General features: G+C 37.7%; 2 protein-coding genes across 5 annotated transcripts in view; one reads left to right on the forward strand and one right to left on the reverse strand.

Annotated features, from left to right (window-relative positions):
- nadka (NAD kinase a) overlaps positions 1–19,093 on the reverse strand; it is a 415,064-nt gene that overhangs the window by 309,734 nt on the left and 86,237 nt on the right. The gene's annotated exons all lie outside the window — the stretch shown is intronic.
- fgf17 (fibroblast growth factor 17) lies at positions 3,219–14,273 on the forward strand. Of its 4 annotated transcripts, none has more exons than XM_079896288.1 (6): positions 3,367–3,733; positions 4,185–4,221; positions 4,992–5,172; positions 6,842–6,948; positions 12,352–12,675; positions 12,879–13,364. In XM_079896288.1, the coding sequence occupies exons 1-5, from the start codon at positions 3,702–3,704 to the stop codon at positions 12,631–12,633; spliced, it is 639 nt and encodes a 212-aa protein (XP_079752414.1). In that variant the 5' UTR covers positions 3,367–3,701; the 3' UTR covers positions 12,634–12,675; positions 12,879–13,364. The 4 variants fall into 4 exon arrangements, with proteins under 4 accessions (XP_079752415.1, XP_079752416.1, XP_079752414.1 ...); XM_079896291.1 differs by having other exon boundaries at positions 5,028–5,172; XM_079896289.1 differs by having other exon boundaries at positions 3,219–3,733; positions 5,025–5,172; positions 12,352–14,273.

Genomic DNA, 19,093 nt, shown 5'->3' on the forward strand with positions numbered 1-19,093 from the left:
GGCGACCCTGTTCCCAGCAGTCCTTGATTCAGACTTTCATCCACAGATGCCTTGATTTGGTCGCCGGAAGCAGGAGGATAAATATAAGCAGCAGTGCGGCACAAAGCTTTTGCTTGTTGTCTCATTAGGAGAAATTGATCAATATTAAATCTGAACAATGAAAAGGAGGCAATGCAACAACAGATGGAAACTCTGGATATTTGTGCAGCTTGCGCATGTCAAAAGACCAAATCCGATTTGAAGATTGTGGCATTGAGGCCACATTTACACTGCAAGTCTTGATGTACAATTCCAATTTGTTGACTATATCAGATTTTTTTTTATTTTTGGCGAAACAACCCAAGCTAGATGTACTGACCCGGAAAAGCTTAGGCCGGAAAGGAAAACGGAGTGATTTGCAATGGATGCAAATGAAATGATCAGCTTTTTGCTGTCCGTACCATCTTTAAAGGTCAAGACAGCTTTGGGTTGAGACTTCGTCCTCCATTGCGCCATTGAAAAGAGTCATGTGATCATGGTTGGTGTCCACCTTTTACGTCATTACGTGGCTTTTTCAGTGACGTAAGACTGATGGGAATGTCTGATCTGTCGGCTTACATGGCAGACGCAAATGCATGTATCCCATTCATTTATTTCCACAAATGAATGAGGCCTTAAAACCGATCTGAGAATATCGGCTTTTTTCCTGCTTAAATGTCTGTGTGTCATATCCGATCTGTGCCACATGGGAGAAAAAAATCGGAATTGTAATGTAAATGCGGCCATAAACACGCATATCAACCCGATCACTTTATTTATCGTTCATGTAAACATTACGGTTGGATTCAACAATCGATCAGATTTCATTCCGACTGAAACAAAATGTGTCCATGAAAATGTAGCAGATATCTCAAAATAACAAAAAAAATTCTCATGACTGTCAGAGGAACATTTTTCAGTTCTGCAGGACATTGCCATAACTATAATATTTCATATTCAGAATTCCACTGAAAGCTCTACAGATTTATGCAGATTTGGAATGCCTTTCAATCACAACGTTTTCCCACCCCATGCATGTTTTTTTTAAAGTCCCCCTGTAGTCAATAATTTTATCCCTTAAAACTAATCTTTTATCACCAAAATTACATATTTAAAGTTTTTTTCCTTGAAAATAAATTCATGTCTTAAAATATCTTGAATGTAACTCGACACCCTCGCCTCATTTAGTATACGCGGTTCTATGAATATGCAAATGAGCCCCGCCTCCACTCACTCACTCAGCTCAGAGATCCACTGGTTGACGATCACACGTTGATCTGATTGGTTACAAGGTAGTTTGTGACGTCAGAAACACCAGCGATTTCAAAGCGTGTTTTTGAGACTGTCTTTGGTTCACTGCAGTTTTAAGGAGGAAATACTCAGCAATGGTATATTTAACGCATATTAAAAACAACACAAATACATATAAACAACATTAAAAGCTTGATTTTCACCACAGGGGGACTTTAAATATTTTGCCTAATTTGATGAATGATGCATTCAGCTTCCAATGCTCAGTATCTTAAAATCCAGTTCACAGATTTCTCCTTCCAAAATTAAAGCAGAAACAAAGTTATGTCTGGACTTGCCCATGAGCAACAGAAACAAGCAACACCAGAAAAAAAAGAAAGAAAGAAAAAAAAAACTGACTAAATTATAATACATATATTAATCTTATTAGTCACATTTTGAAAATCTTAAATTAAGAAATCAGTGGATAAAACGTGTTCAGATTTTAGACTCCTGCAAAGACTTGAGCTATTCAGTCTTCCGGTTATATTGACTTCAAACACACACCTGTCTCGCTCATCTTTATCGCCAATAACTATTCACACCCTCCTGACTATCTGTCCGTCGTTAGCAAAATACAAACTGATGGGTGGAGAACACTTTGCAATAAACGCCAAGAGTCAAGTCCACGTCTGTCACCATCCTGACCAGTCAAATGTACAGTTCACAAATTTAAATTCATTCAACAATTGAGACAATTCATAAACTGAATAAAAAATGGCCTAGATGTGATCAAATAAGTATCTAAAATTCTATACACCTTTTATAAAAAATCATTATATGCAACTTGGACAGCAAAAAATAATAATTAGGATCATTGACTTTTAAAAGAGAAGGGAAAAAATGCTTTCCATATCATTTGTTTTTGAAATGCAAGGTGTGCATCCAATAAAAGACACACTTCAGCATATTGTGGCACAAACTTGGATTTTGGTGCATCCAATCAAACTTGTATTTTCACAGTATTCTTCATTTGTTAACCCATATTGACAAATGATATGCCAACATGAGCAGGTTGTGAGACAACAAATTAAACAAAAATACATTACATTCTACATTAAATATAGGGTTTGGCCTTGTGTTGGGTCACCAATCTGAGTTCTGAAACAAATCCAAGAAACACTGATTTACTGCATATATCCGGTGAACGTGATTTCCCGATGTGCAACATGTTCCTGGATCAACTTTCCAATCAATCAATCAATCATGTTTGAGTTTACAGTTTATATCACGTTTAGGCTTACAATCAGGGTTTGGTGCTTCATCATCAGTGTTATTCACCCATAATTCCCTCTGATTTTAGGGATAATTTAGGTTTAGGACAGGAATGTTGTTCCAGGATCAACAATAGGTTGATCCAGGAACATGTTGCACTTGGTAAAATCACGGTGACGGTATAATCCTTGAGTTTCACTCTTCTAGGTGTGGAAGAAGTTCACACAAATTTTGATTTGAGGGAACCAAGTGGCTCTGCTATGGTCACACTTGCAAGACAGCACTAATTGCCCCGATGCGACTGAACTATGCGTGGGAAAGCGAGCATCCTGTTGACATTATATCGTTAGTGCTTGATGTGGATTCTGCAGGAGCGAACAAAAGCCCGCTGGAGGCCTGTGATTAAAGGACACCATTGTTATCTCATTAGAGCCGCCAGGTTAGCAAAAGGTGTGAGCCGTGGCCCCTTCATGGGGATAGACCAACACTGAGATGGGCCCTAACACACACACCCCTTTCTGAAGAACCTCAAAGCTTTAAATACAGAGGATGATCTGAATACATCACAGTTCTTTTGGAAAGATTAATCATCCGTTAGATGGGAGTTTGGGTGAAACTGGGAGGCATCAGGAGAGGCTTGCTTTTTGCCATGTGGATAGTCACATGGTCTCTTGGTGAAGTTAGTGATTTGGTTCATTTACATGGATGTTAGAAACACCTCCAGGTGTGCATCTAACAGAACACAGCAAGGCTTGAGGATTTTTTTTTTTAAAAGTGCATGAGTCTGTAAAGGGGAAAAGGGAGGGATCTTGACGTCTATCCCTGTGGCGCAGTGAATGATCCAGACGCACAAGTGACAGTGCCAACACAACATCAAGACCACACTGCACCCTTACAATCAAATGATCACATTGCTATAAAACATATGATGGAACTCCATACTCTTCTGGACTATATGTGGATCGTTTTTTTCCCAGTGGGATTTATCCGCGTGTGTGTTTGCCAAGACGCGCATCTGAGGGGCTTTTGAAGATCTCGCGCGCCTGAAGTCGCGTATATATTTATATATTTATACTGGCATATGGATTTGACTCTGTTCGTTTAATCAGGAAATCACCGCGAGCTGGATTATCATTCTGGAGAACCCTGGATGAAACTTTTGACTTTGCTTTTCCACAATGTATGGATTAAATCAGCGCTGCTTGTACATGTGAGTATACTGATGTTTGCCGATATTTAGATCGTTAATCTTAAAAATTAATGTTGCAGATGGACATTTTACAGTTTGATGCTTTATAAGACAACAACCTTATTTTCTAGTTCTTTAGAAAATGTTTTGTTTTGGTGCTTCGGGAAAAAAATGTGTTTTAATCCCCAAAGAACCATACAAGCAATTCAATAATTATATATAGCCTAGTGAACATATGTGTATTTGTTCGATAAGAAAACGGTCTTTGCTGAACTGAAAGTAACGTAAGAGAACGATAGAATTACATTTTATGTGTATATTATGTATGTGATACAGGCATTCATCTAATTTACATTTTATAATGCTATTATATGTTGCCTATTACCTAATTATATTATGCTATTATATCTATTATATAATTATATAATGCATTACAATGCTTTTCTCACTTTTGATTTGTTTTATTTTGTAGCTCTTTTCACTTCTTCGTGGTGTGGTGTCACGCACAGGTAAATAGCTGTTTATTACATTTTATTTTGTTTGTGTTTTTACTGGCCTAATAAGCATTAGTATTTCATTTAAACTGCATGCATATGTCAATTTCATTTAATTTAAATGTGATACTTTGATATTTGTATAGTAAGCAAGGTTATAGCCTATTATATGTCAAGCTTCAAAAATCGATCAAAAGTTTTAATAACTGTAGCCTGTGCTTGATGGGGCACATCAAATGAAGCTAGTTTACATGTCTAACGATTTTTAGCATCGATTACTTTATTGTAACTCATTTGAAATCATTGTAAGTTTGCTGAGGCCCTCTAGTGGGCCCCAGGCTCTAGCTGGAATAGATGAGCCTAAATCAAATCTAACTCTGGTGAGTTAAAATCAACACGATCTCATGAAAGTGCGTATCTAGGTCTACGAATTGTTTTTATCGTGCAATTTATAGGCCTAGGCAAAAAAAAGAAGTTAACAGTTTTAAAAGTTTTTACGTGCATATGATACACACTGTAAACCCCTTATGGCAGGATTAGTGGTGTGGATTATTACACGCCATAAAGTGCGTATCGTATGCACGCGAAAACTGCCTATCATATGCACGTAAAATCTCTTTTTTGCGTAGGCCTATAAATTGCACGATAAACACGTGAGATCGGGCTGCAGAGTTAGATCAGTGCTCTTGCTGGCATTTACAAAAACGAACAGGTTTTCTATTCCAGCAATAGAGAGAGAAAGAGAGATCATATATGTGATCTTATTTTCCCTTTGCACCGAAAAGGGGGAGAAGAATCACCCTTCTCCTAATTTTAAGCAGTATGTGAGGGAACAGGGCTCGCTGACGGACCAGCTGAGCCGGCGGCAGGTTCGGGTGTATCAGTTGTACAGCAGGACCAGCGGGAGACACGTGCAGATCCCGGGCCGCAGAGTCAGCGCCACCGCGGAGGACGGGAACGCGTTCGGTGAGTCCGCGTCAAGTATTCATCCGCGCCACGGTGATTCACTCACGGGGGGTTTCGGTGCAGATTATAGGGCTGTTTCGCGGCTGATTGCTTTATTGGCTGAAAAGAGACTTGCTGATATAGTTCAAAAGACATTTCTTTGCTTAATCGTTTCCTCTTTGTGTTGATTAGGATGTGATAATTTCCTTCAAACAGCAAAGGGAAATGAGACTGATTTGACTTGTGAGAGTCATCTTGAACATCATGATACTGCACTATGCATTTGAACTTAATACACCTGAAATCTTAAAAATATTGACCTATAACACATTACACACACTCCATGCTTTGTGACTGCTTGGCATTTCTTTCTTTCTTTCTTTCTTTCTTTCTTTCTTTCTTTCTTTCTTTCTTTCTTTCTTTCCAAAAATGTATTTCATATTAACATTAAACAAATAATAATAAACGTCACAATTCCAATTCTCGCATTAAACATTTGGACTTTTTTTAACCATTCCTGATATGAATTCTTGTCAACAAATATCAACAATTACATTTTTACTAGTTAAAATGTTAATTCTTAATATCAGGATTAAATTTCTAGTAACAATGGCAAGTTTTGATATTAACGATTCAATTTCCACTTGTAAAAATGTCAATTCTTATTCAAATCACTCACAGAAATGCAAATTCCTGATATCAATAATACAAATTATAACTATAATACTTGATATCTGTAAATGTATTTTCACTATAGGCTGCCATTCAAATTCAGTTGTTGATATCAAGAACTCAATTTTCACTATAGTTGAAATGTTAATTGCTGATATCTGTAAATGTATTTCAACATGTTACATGTGTTATTTCCAATATCTGAAAATGTATTTCTGATATCAATAATTAGGAGCGTAATTTCAGATATCTAAAATGGCTCTTACTGGTAACAATCGCATTCCTGATATCAGAAATGAACATTGCCACTAGTGACAGTCGAATTATTGATTTCAAAATGTTTCTTTTTTTACTAGAAGCAATTCAATTGTTGATATCAAGAACAGACATTTGCACTAGTAACCACATCATTACTGATATCAACAATTATGATTGTTACTAGAATTTTTTTATTTCTGATATGTATAATTGGAATTTCAACTATAAGAAATCAATTCTTGATATCAACAATTGAATTTGAATGGCAGAAATTTAACTATTGAAAATATAATTACAGATCTCAAGAATTCTAGTTTTCTAAGTACTATGGTTGAAATGTAATTCTTGATATCAGGAGTTTGTATTTCTGAGAGATGACATTGTTTATATCAAGAATAAACATTTTTACTAGTGGAAATTGAATCGTTTGAAATAAAAAAACATTGCCATTTTTACTAGAATGCTAAATCCTGATATCAAGAATTCATTGTTGATATTTGTTGACAAGAATTCATATCCTGGGGATGATTAAAAGTCAAAATGGCTTGCTATATCATCTAAGTGTAACAGGACTGAATCAGATTCATTTCATTGATCAAAAGTGACTTTAGGTACAATTACTTTTACTCTGCTCTCAAAAATATGTTGAGCTAAATTTGGTGTGTTTTCATTATGATTTCGGTATAGTTTTATATGATATTGATAGATGGCTGGATCTGTGCTGTATTTTGTTTGGTAAAACACTTGTCCTGCATTACAGCCAGACTGTATGTGGAGACGGACACCTTCGGGAGTCGAGTTCGGATCAAAGGAGCGGAGACTGGCAGATACCTGTGTATGAACCGCAGGGGGAAACTAGTGGGCAAGGTACGTATCCTATCCATCATCCTGCTCAGAGATTCCTCGGGGAAGCATGTTTCATTTTTTGGGGGGCAAGTGTATTTTTTAACTTCAAAAAAAAAAAAAAATGGGTCTTTGATAATTAGGTTGCATGACTTAAAGCATGAGATCGCCCAATAGAAAACAACAACCATCCAATCAAATCCCCACGGACAAAATCAAGCCCCGCCCTACATTTGTTCTTGTTTGTGAAGCTGTTTCACTCGGATATACAGTAGTGAGCGAGGGGATATTTGTTGTTAACCCCCATCCTTCCTTCGCACTTTATAACACATCTTTCCCTCGCGGGACACAATGATCCGAAGCCCTAAAATTATACGTAATGTTTTTGTTTGTATTTTTTGGTCCAGAATGCTTATTTTATTTCATTTTGATAATATTTTTCAAATTTTTTAATGCAATTATTTTGGAGATTTTTTGTTAGTTTTTTTTTTTTTTTTTTTACCTTTAAATTACTAGATTTGATCAATAAACAATAAATAAATAGTAATTTAGTAATTTCAGCACATTCTTTCAACTTAAATTAAAGATAACTCACAATTCCATGCATAACCCTTTTAATTCAGCTCAAAATATCTTACATTGGGTGTCTTTGCCGACCTCTTGTGGAAAACAAATAATATAACATGATATTTCATGACTCTTGCCTCTAGATGTTCTTATAGCTCTATATGGAGGAACGAGGTGTTTCGCTGGGTCCTAAAGTCCGTTCTTCAGCATTCAGACACACATGTAGACATTATAAAATCTTTTTTTTTTGTAAAGTTTTAGCATTTTAGGTTTTTTATTGTGTACTGAAGCATTCTTCGCTTTCCATTCATTCCTAAGGGGGTCAAATTGACCCGCAAAGGAAGGATTTGTTAATTTTTTTAACTTCAACCATAAAACTCCTCGAATCCATTCAATTATTTTTGTGTGTATTCGTGGTTTAAGTGCGACAAAAGTCCTGGGGTCTTGGGCTCCTCTTATGAACACTCAATGTTTAACTTTTTTGATTTTCAATGATTTTCGGGTCAAAATGACTTGAGGTTAATGACCCAACAAGTTCAATTAAAACATTAAAATATGTGGGAAATATTTAATATTTTTTTATATTTTAAATATGAGGGTAGAACAAAACACTTTATTTAATATTTTGTATTTTTAGGGGATTTTTTATACTAAATTATATTTACTCTGTATTTATAATCCATTTATTCACTTTTTGAGCATACAGACCTGCAAAATAAATTTCCAACTTAAACTGTTGTAAATCTCTTTTCTAAGACGACATTTGGCAGATTATTACTGAAGTGAAAAAAGTTTGAAAAGGTGAACTTTAAAAAAAGTAGATGTAATTTTACGTGTATTGTTACGAAAATGCATAAAAATACTATTTTCAATTTTGACATGAAATATATATTTTCAAAATAACGTTTTAATCTAAAACTGCAACAAAATTTAAACAATTTGTGTTCCAAATTTGAGCCTGATATCTCAAAATATGAGCTTTCAGTAGAAATTTTCACTAGATGAAATTTGTCTCATTCATTTCCAATGCGCTTGTTTTTGACCGCGAGGAGCACAAGTGTGTTTATTTTTTACAGGACCATTTAACCTGTTCGAATCATGTCCATGATTTTATTTTTTGTGTGTTCACATACCAAGTGCCAAAACCTTTACTGAGTTTCGCACCATTCCAATGAAGTAACAAATTCTAAACATAAACTAAATGTAAACATTTTCGGTCAAAAATGACAGAAGAGCACCAGTGGGTTAAAATACAAATCTGCCCCTTCAGACTCATATGATTGTTTCCTGCGAAAGACAAAAAGAGATATCAAAATTCTTTCACACATGCACATAGTCAGATGTCAAGCACTTCTTCCTTCACGGAAGTGGAAAAAATGTCTTCAGCGCTATGAGTTTGCCATGAGACAAAGTGCTGGGACAGATGGAGACAGTGAGAGCATCGGAGCCGTGTTGAGAGACGAGGACTCGAACAATGCTGGAGATCACACTAGATCAGATACAAGCCATTAAAAGCACTTTCAATTCCTTTTGGAATTATGAAACAAAGTCTGTCATTTAAATAATAAAAGCTGGTTTATTCTCCAGGAACAGAGGTCACATGCTGTTCAACTGAGATAATAAACATAAACGTCATATTCATCCGTAGGTATCAGTGTGAGTCCATATAAACAAATCTGTACTTGCAAATCCTAACACACTTAAGGAACTTAAACTTGCACTTTGAAATAATATCAAATGAAAAGACTATTTTAAATAATGTTTTAATGCTCTAAAGAAGTGCACTTATTTTGGTAGGTAAGGCTTTACTAACACACTAAAGCACATGTGAAATACTTAGTGTGTTATTTAAAGTTAATATATTTTAAATGTACTAAATTGCATCTTCATCATTACAAATGTGCAATTACAAATGTATTTAAATGCAAGCTTCAATACAAATTACTTTAACGTTTAGTTATCATAAATTCTTCTTGGTACATTTGTCAGTACACTTTAAATATATTTTAAAGACTAGAATTATGCAGTTACATATAAAGAGGAACTTAAGTCCGATGTCAAAAACACTCTAAACTAATTGAATTACATATAAATTTAAACTATACACTGTATAAAAAAAGTCAGTAAACATAGGCCACAACGTACTGTAGAAATATTCTTTTTTTTCCAGGTGTTTTACCTGTATTTTGAATTATGCATTGCATTGTGTTGCATTTTAGTGTTAGTGGAAATGTCTTTAAAATGACTGGATAATGTTTTTATTTTTTTACAGTGCAATACATTTTCATTTAATTGCAAATGCCATGCAATTAAGTGTATCAAAATATCTTGAATGTAACTCGACACCCTTGCCTAATTTAGTACAAGATTCTATGAATATACAAATGAGCCCCGCCTCCACTCACTCACTCAGCTCAGAGATCCACTGGTTGACGATCACACGTTGATCTGATTGGTTACAAGGTAGTTTGTGACGTCAGAAACACCAGCGATTTCAAAGTGTGTTTTTGAGACTGTCTTTGGTTCACTGCAGTTTTAAGGAGGAAATACTCAGCAATGCTGTCGACTTATGAATTTACACATGGTTTGTCTTAAAGCAGATTAAAAACACCACATAGACATATAAACAACATTAAAAGCTGGATTTTCACCACAGGGGGGCTTTCATTTCACAGTTATTTTCCTGTTTTAAGTCTAAAGTCGGCATGAAACAGAAGTTGCGACAGTCTTTTCTTCTCTATTGCGCCGTATATCCGAGTGAAACGCTTCTGGAACAAGAACAAATGTGGGCGGGGCTTGATTTTGTCTGTGAGGAATTGATTGGATGGTTGTGGTTTGTTATTGGCTGATCTCATGTGAGTGACAGGTTATTGCCCCGCCCTCGTCATCAGAGAAGAGAAGAGATGCTGCAAGAGGAAGATATTCTGATTCAACATTACCAGGAACATCAATTTAAAACAATCACAGATAAATCGTTTAGAATAAACTGCAATATTCCAGAAAAAAAAAGAGCTGCCCATTTTGATTTCATGGTAACTTTATTACATTGGTGTATTTTTATTTATTAAATTCGGTTAGGTCTATTACCCAAATATCTGCTAGAGTTGCTGCAACCACATGTTACATATTCAAGCTGATCATCTAATCATATTCGTTTGATTATTTCTAGAAAAAAACTGTCTAAGGTCGCTCTGCTTTTAGTTTCGCTGCTCCGAGTGACTGGAATGTGCTACAAAAGTCATTTATTTCAATCTCTGCATTTGAAAAAACTGTTAGGGAGTGTTTTTCCCACAGCTTGTGAATGTTTTAAATGAGTGTGTGTGTGTGTGTGTGTGTGTGTGTGTGTGTGTGTGTGTGTGTGTGTGTGTGTGTGTGTGTGTGTGTGTGTGTGTGTGTGTGTGTGTGTGTGTGTTGTAATATGTTAGTATGTAACTAATCTATGTAGTAGTGATGGGGACGAGACCGCCTATGCCGAGTCCGAGTCAAGACCGAGTCTTTGAAGGGTCGAGTCCGAGTCGAGACCGAGTCCGTTGGTTTTCAAATTCAGTCGAGTCCGAGTCAAGTCCGAGTCTTTGAAGGGTCGAGTCCGAGTCGAGACCGAGTCCGTTGGTTAACATGGGAGGATTTGAACTTGAAACACGGAGTGTACTGACGCCTTTCCGTGGTTAAAACAACATTACTTCTTATGTTTGTTCATGTTTATTTGAGGCTATAAATTAACTAGAAGGAAGAGATGATCGGTTCACGAGCAACTTTAACTGATGCTCTACAGCGATCTGTCACTACACATTTAAGAGCCACAAAACGGTATTTATTGTTTAAATTTCTTTTAAAAAATGACCAAGTTTGAAAGGCGAGACTTTGTTTAATATGTTTAATATCAAAAGTAACCGAAAAGTAACCTGGTCTGTCCTGTCTGTCAGCGTGTTGTCAGTCTCCTCTCTGCTCCGCGATGTATTTTTCACTGCGTGAGAACATGGTGTGGCGTGAGAACGGTGTAGCTTGTCGGACATAGCGACAGTAACTAAGGGGGGCGGGTCTTTGCGAACAGTCAATTAAAATTTTCTAGTGGTATGTATTCTAGTGGACTAGTGATGGGACGAGACCGCCTATGCCGAGTCCGAGTCAAGACCGAGTCTTTGAAGGGTCGAGTCCGAGTCAAGACCGAGTCTTTGAAGGGTCGAGTCCGAGTCGAGTCCGAGAAAGCAGAAATCGGTCTCGAGACCGGACTCGAGTCCGAGACCGGACTCGAGTACTACATCACTACTATGTAGAACTGATCTTTGCGACGGAAGTGAATCAATCAAAACTAACTTTAGCTGGACAATAACTTTATTCTAGAGCTGCTGTAAAGCCAAAACAATCTGTTACTGTAATCTCCTATTATCTCTGTAAAGCTGCTGTGAAAGTGAAACAATCTATATTGTAAAATCGCTGTATAAATGAAGGTGACTATGTCTTTCCGGAGATCTTAATTCTCCTGCCAGGCTGTTGTTGAAAATAAGATCTTGTTCTTAAAGGGATAGTTCACCCAAAAATGAAAATTAGCCCATGATTTACTCACCCTGAAGACATCCTAGGTGTATATGACATTCTGCTTTCAGACGAACACAATCAGAGTTATATTAAAAAATGTCCTGGCTCTTCCAAGCTTTATAATGGGAGTGAATGGGTATATTTTTTTTGGAAGTCCATCAAAGCCTCTCCATCCGTGATAAAAGGGTTAATTGAAGTGAAGCGAGGTGTTCGTGTAAGAAAAATATAAAAGGTGAACTATCCCTTTAAGTGACTTGCCTGTTCAAATAATGGTTAATGTAAAGTCCTGTGCAATAACCCGTGATTCTTCTCTCTGTCCCCCAGTCTAACGGCAGGGGACGGGACTGCATCTTCACGGAGATCGTTCTGGAGAACAACTACACCGCGTTCCAGAACGCTCGATACGAAGGCTGGTTCGTGGCCTTCAGCAGAAAGGGTCGACCCATCAAGGCCTCCAGAACCAGGGAGAACCAGCGGGAAGTTCACTTCATCAAACGCCTCCACCAAGGCCCTCTTCCCTTCCCCAACTCAGACCAACCCAAACACTTCGAGTTCATCAGCTTCCCTCCGACCCGACGGGCCAAACGCAACAGAAAACCTTCCTAACACCGACACTTACACACACTCAGCGGACTATTCCCCCAACCGGTCACACTAAACGCGTTCTATAGCACGCATTGTGTTTATCGTGCAATTTATACGCGAAAATGAGTTTTTTTACGTGCATATGGGTAGATTTAGTAGTGGTGTGGGGTGCGTGTGTATTACACGCAATAAAGTGCATGCACGCGAATAAATCATGCACGCGAAAGCTGCGTATCATATGCACGTAAAAAATCATTTTCGCGTAGAAATTGCACGATAAACACAATGCGTGCTATAGAGACGCATTTTCACGAGATCGGGCAGATTTCCCTGTTAATACTAAGAAGAGGCTGCTTTATTTTTATATCTTTTTGTACTTAATGGACTTGAACACTGAATGGATGCTCGTTGTAAAGGGTGACTTGTAAATATGGTAAGATAGTAAAAGAGAATGTATATATTTAATTAAGGTGGTATTTGTATGTGTGTTGTGTGGGCGTTTTTAGACAATATGCTCAATATTAAACACAATAAAAGAGACATTTTCCTTTAAGGGGAATGTAAATGTAAAATAAAATATAAATCCACGTCGGTTTTGTAATGATTAGATCTATTATGTGATGAGTACTAATTGATTCCAGCAGATGGCAGTAATGTGTTGTGTAAGATGATGTGCATTTGCTAGAGGAAGAGTAGTTGTAATGGACATATGCTTGTGTTCCACATGGAATAAAGTACCAGCTATTCCTCTTATCTTTATTTGTTGTTTCTTGAACAATACATGGTACCAGGAGTGGGGTCAGAAAGGCGCAATGGATGCCATTAAACCACCGGGGTCGTTGAAGTTGTGTGGAAATGTTGATGCAAATTGGAGTAGTTTTCCCTTTTACCAAAACTACCCATATGAGAAAGTTGTTACAAAATGATCAAGAGTTTGTGTGGGCTTCAGTACATGATCAGGATGGATTGGGGGTGGTGCTTCTTCAGGCCATTGGGGATTCTTGGAGACCTGTGGCCTATGCTTCTCGATCTATGGCAGAGACTGAAAGACGCTATTCTCAAATAGAAAAAGAGATCTTGGGTTTAGTATTTGGCTGTGATAAATTCCATGGATATGTTTATGGATTACCTACTTTTACAGTAGAGACGGATCATAAACCATTAAGATCTATCATTCAAAAGAACCTAAATGATATGTCACCTCGAATTCAACGCATGATGATGAAATTACAAAGATATGATCTGAATCTAGTGTATACACCGGGAAAGTATCATTGTGGCCGATGTCACAATGTCTCGTCCGTCGGATTCTGTTCCCCCCATATTTCTGACACACTGAGGTTCTAATATTTATCAAATTGATGCTGTTTAAGCTCCATCCACACACAGAATAGAATAAGCATATTATAAGCCGATGCATCAACATCTCTCATCATTGGGGTGGGGGAACGGATTTCGACAGCTGAACTATTTGCCGTCGGATTCTGTTCCCCCTATGTTTCTTACACAATAAGGTTTTAATATATATCACATTGCAACTATTTATTAGACCCAATAGCGTAGTGGGCAGTGCACTAACAATCATTGATTTTTCAGCTTATTGCGACCCGAGTTCAAGTCCCGAGTCATCCAACTTTCTTGATACTATACTGTCCTATCATAATAAAAGGCAAAAAAAAAATTCTTTAAACTGATGCAAGTTAAGCTCCATCCACACACAAAAATAAAATCAGCATTTTTTAAGCCATTACATCAACAACTCTCATAGTGCGAGTGGGGGAACGGATTCCGAAAGCTGTTTTTTTTGCCGTCGGATTCTGTTCCCCCCATATTTCTGACAAACTGAGGTTCTGATATTTATCAAATTGATGCTGCTTAAGCTCCATCCACACACAGAATAGAATAATCATATTTTAAGCCGATACATCAACATCTCTCATCACTGGGGTGGGGGAACGGATTTCGACAGCTGAACTATTGGCCGTCGAATTCTGTTCCCCCTATGTTTATTACACAATAAGGTTCTAATATTTATCATATTGCAGCTAATTACAAGCCTCAATAGTCTGGTGATCAGTGCCTTGACAATATTTTTCTTTTAGCTTTGAGCGACCCGAGTTCAAGTCCGACAGCTGGGTTTTTTTGCCGTCGGATTCTGTTCCCCCATATTTCTGACACAATGAGGTTCTAATATTTATCATATTGCAGCTAATTACTGGCTCCAATAGCCTAGTGATCAGTGCCTTGACAATATTTTTTTTTAGCTTTGAGCGACCAGAGTTCAAGTCCGACAACTGTTTTTTTTGCCGTCGTCTTGAGCACCAGTAGCTGCGGAGATCAGCAATATGGATGAAGTTGAGAGACATGTGAGTATGGTGTTTTCATCTCTACCAGTTTCAGGTGAGATGTTAAGATTGATTGCGGAGGAAACTGCAAAGGATGCTGAACTGCAGAGGGTTATTGCACATCTTCGTCATGGATGGATCAAAGGCAAGTGTCCACAGTACTTTCCATTATGGGCAGAACTGAGTGTGGTTGAGGGCATGCTGTTGAGAAAAAACAGAATTGTCATTCCAGTGTCAATGCGCCAAGACATGCTTCGTCGAATTCATGAGGGGCATCTTGGTATTGAAAAATGCAAGAGAAGAGCTAGAAAAGCTGTTTTTTGGCCGGGAATTAATGTGCACATTGAGAAATACATCAGTCAGTGTGACGTCTGTCTGAGTCATCATTATAAACTGGCTAAAGAACCTATGATGATAGCTCATCCTACTGAACCGTGGCAAAAAGTAGGAACTGATCTTTTCCAGTTGAATCGTAAGGATTATTTGGTGGTTATCGATTATTATTCAAATTATCCTGAAGTTGAACAGCTCCGTCATACAACATCAAATGACATGATTCAACGCATGAAATGCATTTTTGCAAGGCATGGAATTCCTCATATTGTGCAAAGTGCCAATGGTCCTCAGTACAATAGTCGTGAATTCAGGCTGTTTGCAGAACTGTATGGCTTTAAGCATACTACTTCAAGCCCCCTTTATCCAAAGGCAAATGGTAAAGCAGAAAAAGGGGTACAAATTGTAAAATGACTTTTGAAAAAAGCCGCGGCAAGCAATTCTGATGAAAATCTGTCTCTACTGAGTTACCGTTCTTCTCCACTCAGTTGTGGATTATCTCCTGGTGAGTTATTGATGAATCGTAAACTGCGTGACACACTGCCAAAATTATCCCTGAAAACAGAAAACAACAGTTTGTCATTGAAAGAGATGCAACATATTAAAGAGAAGCAGAAAAAATACTATGACAAGGGAGCTCGGCAACTGAAACCTCTTTCTGAACGAGATGTAGTTTGAGTTGAGGAGCCTACTGGATGGAGAAGGAAAGCTACAGTCCTAAAAGAGGTAAATCCAAGATCATATCTTGTTCAAACAGAAGATGGGCAGACCTTACGGAGAAATCGACAGAGTCTGCTTAAGACTGCAGAGAAATGTCCTTTGGATGAGCCAACCCTGTCTCCAGAAATGCAGTCTTGTGAAATGCCCTCTGTTGATCTGCAATGTCCTGTACACCACGATGGCATTCAGCTATCACTATCTAAGGCTGCATCGAAAGGTAACTTCGTGTCTGATGCCATGTTGGATCCATAGATATAAACAAACTGCTTCGGTGTGTCGCATAGACGTCGTCGTCGTCTTGCTGCTCCCTCCCAGTTCTGTGATTGGTCCACTCGCTGAGGTGAAAATCTGGTCCATGGTGTCCAGGCTGCCAGCAGTGTGAATAAAATCGCGCTGCGCGCAAGACAGGATGGGGAAACCCAGGCTAACCAGGAACATCAATTTAAAACAATCACAGATAAATCGTTTAGAATAAACTGCAATATTCCAGAAAAAAAAAGAGATGCCCATTTTGATTTCATGGTGACTTTATTACATTGGTGTATTTTTATTTATTAAGTCCTGTTAGGTCTATTACCCAAATATCTGCTAGAGTTGCTGCAACCACATGTTAGTACATATTCAAGCTGATCATCTAATCATATTCGTTTGATTATTCCTAGAAAAAAAACTGTCTAAGGTCGCTCTGCTTTTAGTTTCGCTGCTCCGAGTGACTGGAATGTGCTACAAAAGTCATTTATTTCAATCTCTGCATTTAAAAAACTGTTAGGGAGTGTTTTTACCACAGCTTGTGAATGTTTTAAATGAGTGTGTGTGTGTGTGTGTGTGTGTGTGTGTGTGTTGTAATATGTTAGTATGTAACTAATGTATGTAGAACTAATGTGATCCCTTTAAGTGACTTGCCTGTTCAAATAAAGGTTAATGTAAAGTCCTGTACAATAACCCGTGATTCTTCTCTCTGTCCCCCAGTCTAACGGCAGGGGACGGGACTGCATCTTCACGGAGATCGTTCTGGAGAACAACTACACCGCGTTCCAGAACGCTCGATACGAAGGCTGGTTCGTGGCCTTCAGCAGAAAGGGTCGACCCATCAAGGCCTCCAGAACCAGGGAGAACCAGCGGGAAGTTCACTTCATCAAACGCCTCCACCAAGGCCCTCTTCCCTTCCCCAACTCAGACCAACCCAAACACTTCGAGTTCATCAGCTTCCCTCCGACCCGACGGGCCAAACGCAACAGAAAACCTTCCTAACACCGACACTTACACACACTCAGCGGACTATTCCCCCAACCGGTCACTCTAAACGCGTTCTATAGCACGCATTGTGTTTATCGTGCAATTTATACGCGAAAATGAGTTTTTTTACGTGCATATGGGTAGATTTAGTAGTGGTGTGGGGTGCGTGTGTATTACACGCAATAAAGTGCATGCACGCGAATAAATCATGCACGCGAAAGCTGCGTATCATATGCACGTAAAAAATCATTTTCGCGTATAAATTGTACGATAAACACAATGCGTGCTATAGAGACGCATTTTCACGAGATCGGGCAGATTTCCCTGTTAATACTAAGAAGAGGCTGCTTTATTTTTATATCTTTTTGTACTTAATGGACTTGAACACTGAATGGATGCTCGTTGTAGGGTGAAGTCAGGTAAAGTGGGACACTTTTTGGTAAATTGCATTTTAAACAACCTAAATCAGTTAGAAGAATGTATTAAAATTGTATGTGTTTTGTTTAAATAGATTGTAATGAAGGCCACTATGGTGAAATTTTCCCAATTTATGTAGTTATTAACAAACTGTTCATCTTTAAACACCATCTGACACCCTCTTCAGTAAACTGGAGGCAATCAGGTTGAGTGGGACACTTTGTTAGGGAAAGTGGGACACTATTTTATGGTTAAAATGATCATGAGAAATACAACCCCAATTCCAATGAAGTTGGGACGTTGTGTAAAACGTAAATAAAACCAGAATACATGCATTGAAAATGTGTGGCACATTATGAAGCGCAAAATACAACAACGGAGACCTTCAATTAATTAATACTTGGAAGGATTTTTTAAAAATGCATTTCTGGAACTAATGCAAAAATTGTAACATTGTAAATTTCACTCTACATTCAATGAATGGAACTTTCATTAAGCCTACATCCTTTTACCACCTTTTAACAACTTAAGTGAACACATCCAAGACAGATGAAGTCATTGTCATCCATAAGTGAGGGTGGAGGCATGGGGGACTGAATTCAGGGTAATTCAAGATAATAAGGTTGATAATTCTGTCACTTGTGATGTAACAATAAAACTTTTGCTTTTACATACATTTATACTGTCTGTGTATTAGAGATTAGTAACAATGAGCATCTAAATGTATAAAATATTTGTGAAAATTAGATTCACAGCACTGTCCCACTCAACCTGAAATGCACTGTCCCACTCAACCTAACACTGTCAGGCTAATACACAGACAGTATAAATGTATGTAAAAGCAAACGTTTTATTGTTACATCATAAGTGACAGAATTATCAACCTTATTATCCTGAAATAGATTTACACTTGCCGGGTGGCTTACCGTGAGGTCCCAGGAGTCAAGCAATTTGAAAAATAACAACCGGACCACATCTGTGATGTCACACCAATCACAACCTTTATTTCATATCCAGTAGACATTCAGCTACAACACATTAACAATTGTTGTGATTGGCTTACAAAATTAACCATTTACAGTACCCAAAAGCTTAAGTGTCCCACTCAACCTGATGTCCCACTCTACCTGAATTCACCCTAAAGGGTGACTTGTAAATATGGTAAGATAGTAAAAGAAAATGTATATATTTAATTAAGGTGGTATTTGTATGTGTGTTGTGTGGGCGTTTTTAGACAATATGCTCAATATTAAACACAATAAAAGAGACATTTTCCTTTAAGGGGAATGTAAATGTAAAATCAAATATAAATCCACGTCGGTTTCAGCTGAAGATATTTTACATTATACCTCATATGAAATGGAAAGAAAAATAAATATGAGTCTCAGCTGATTCTCATTTTTAGCAATAAATGAGAAGAAATTAATACT

This window comes from Squalius cephalus, assembly GCF_949319135.1.
Source record: "Squalius cephalus genome assembly, chromosome: 16".
In the NCBI taxonomy this organism is placed as follows: domain Eukaryota; kingdom Metazoa; phylum Chordata; class Actinopteri; order Cypriniformes; family Leuciscidae; genus Squalius; species Squalius cephalus.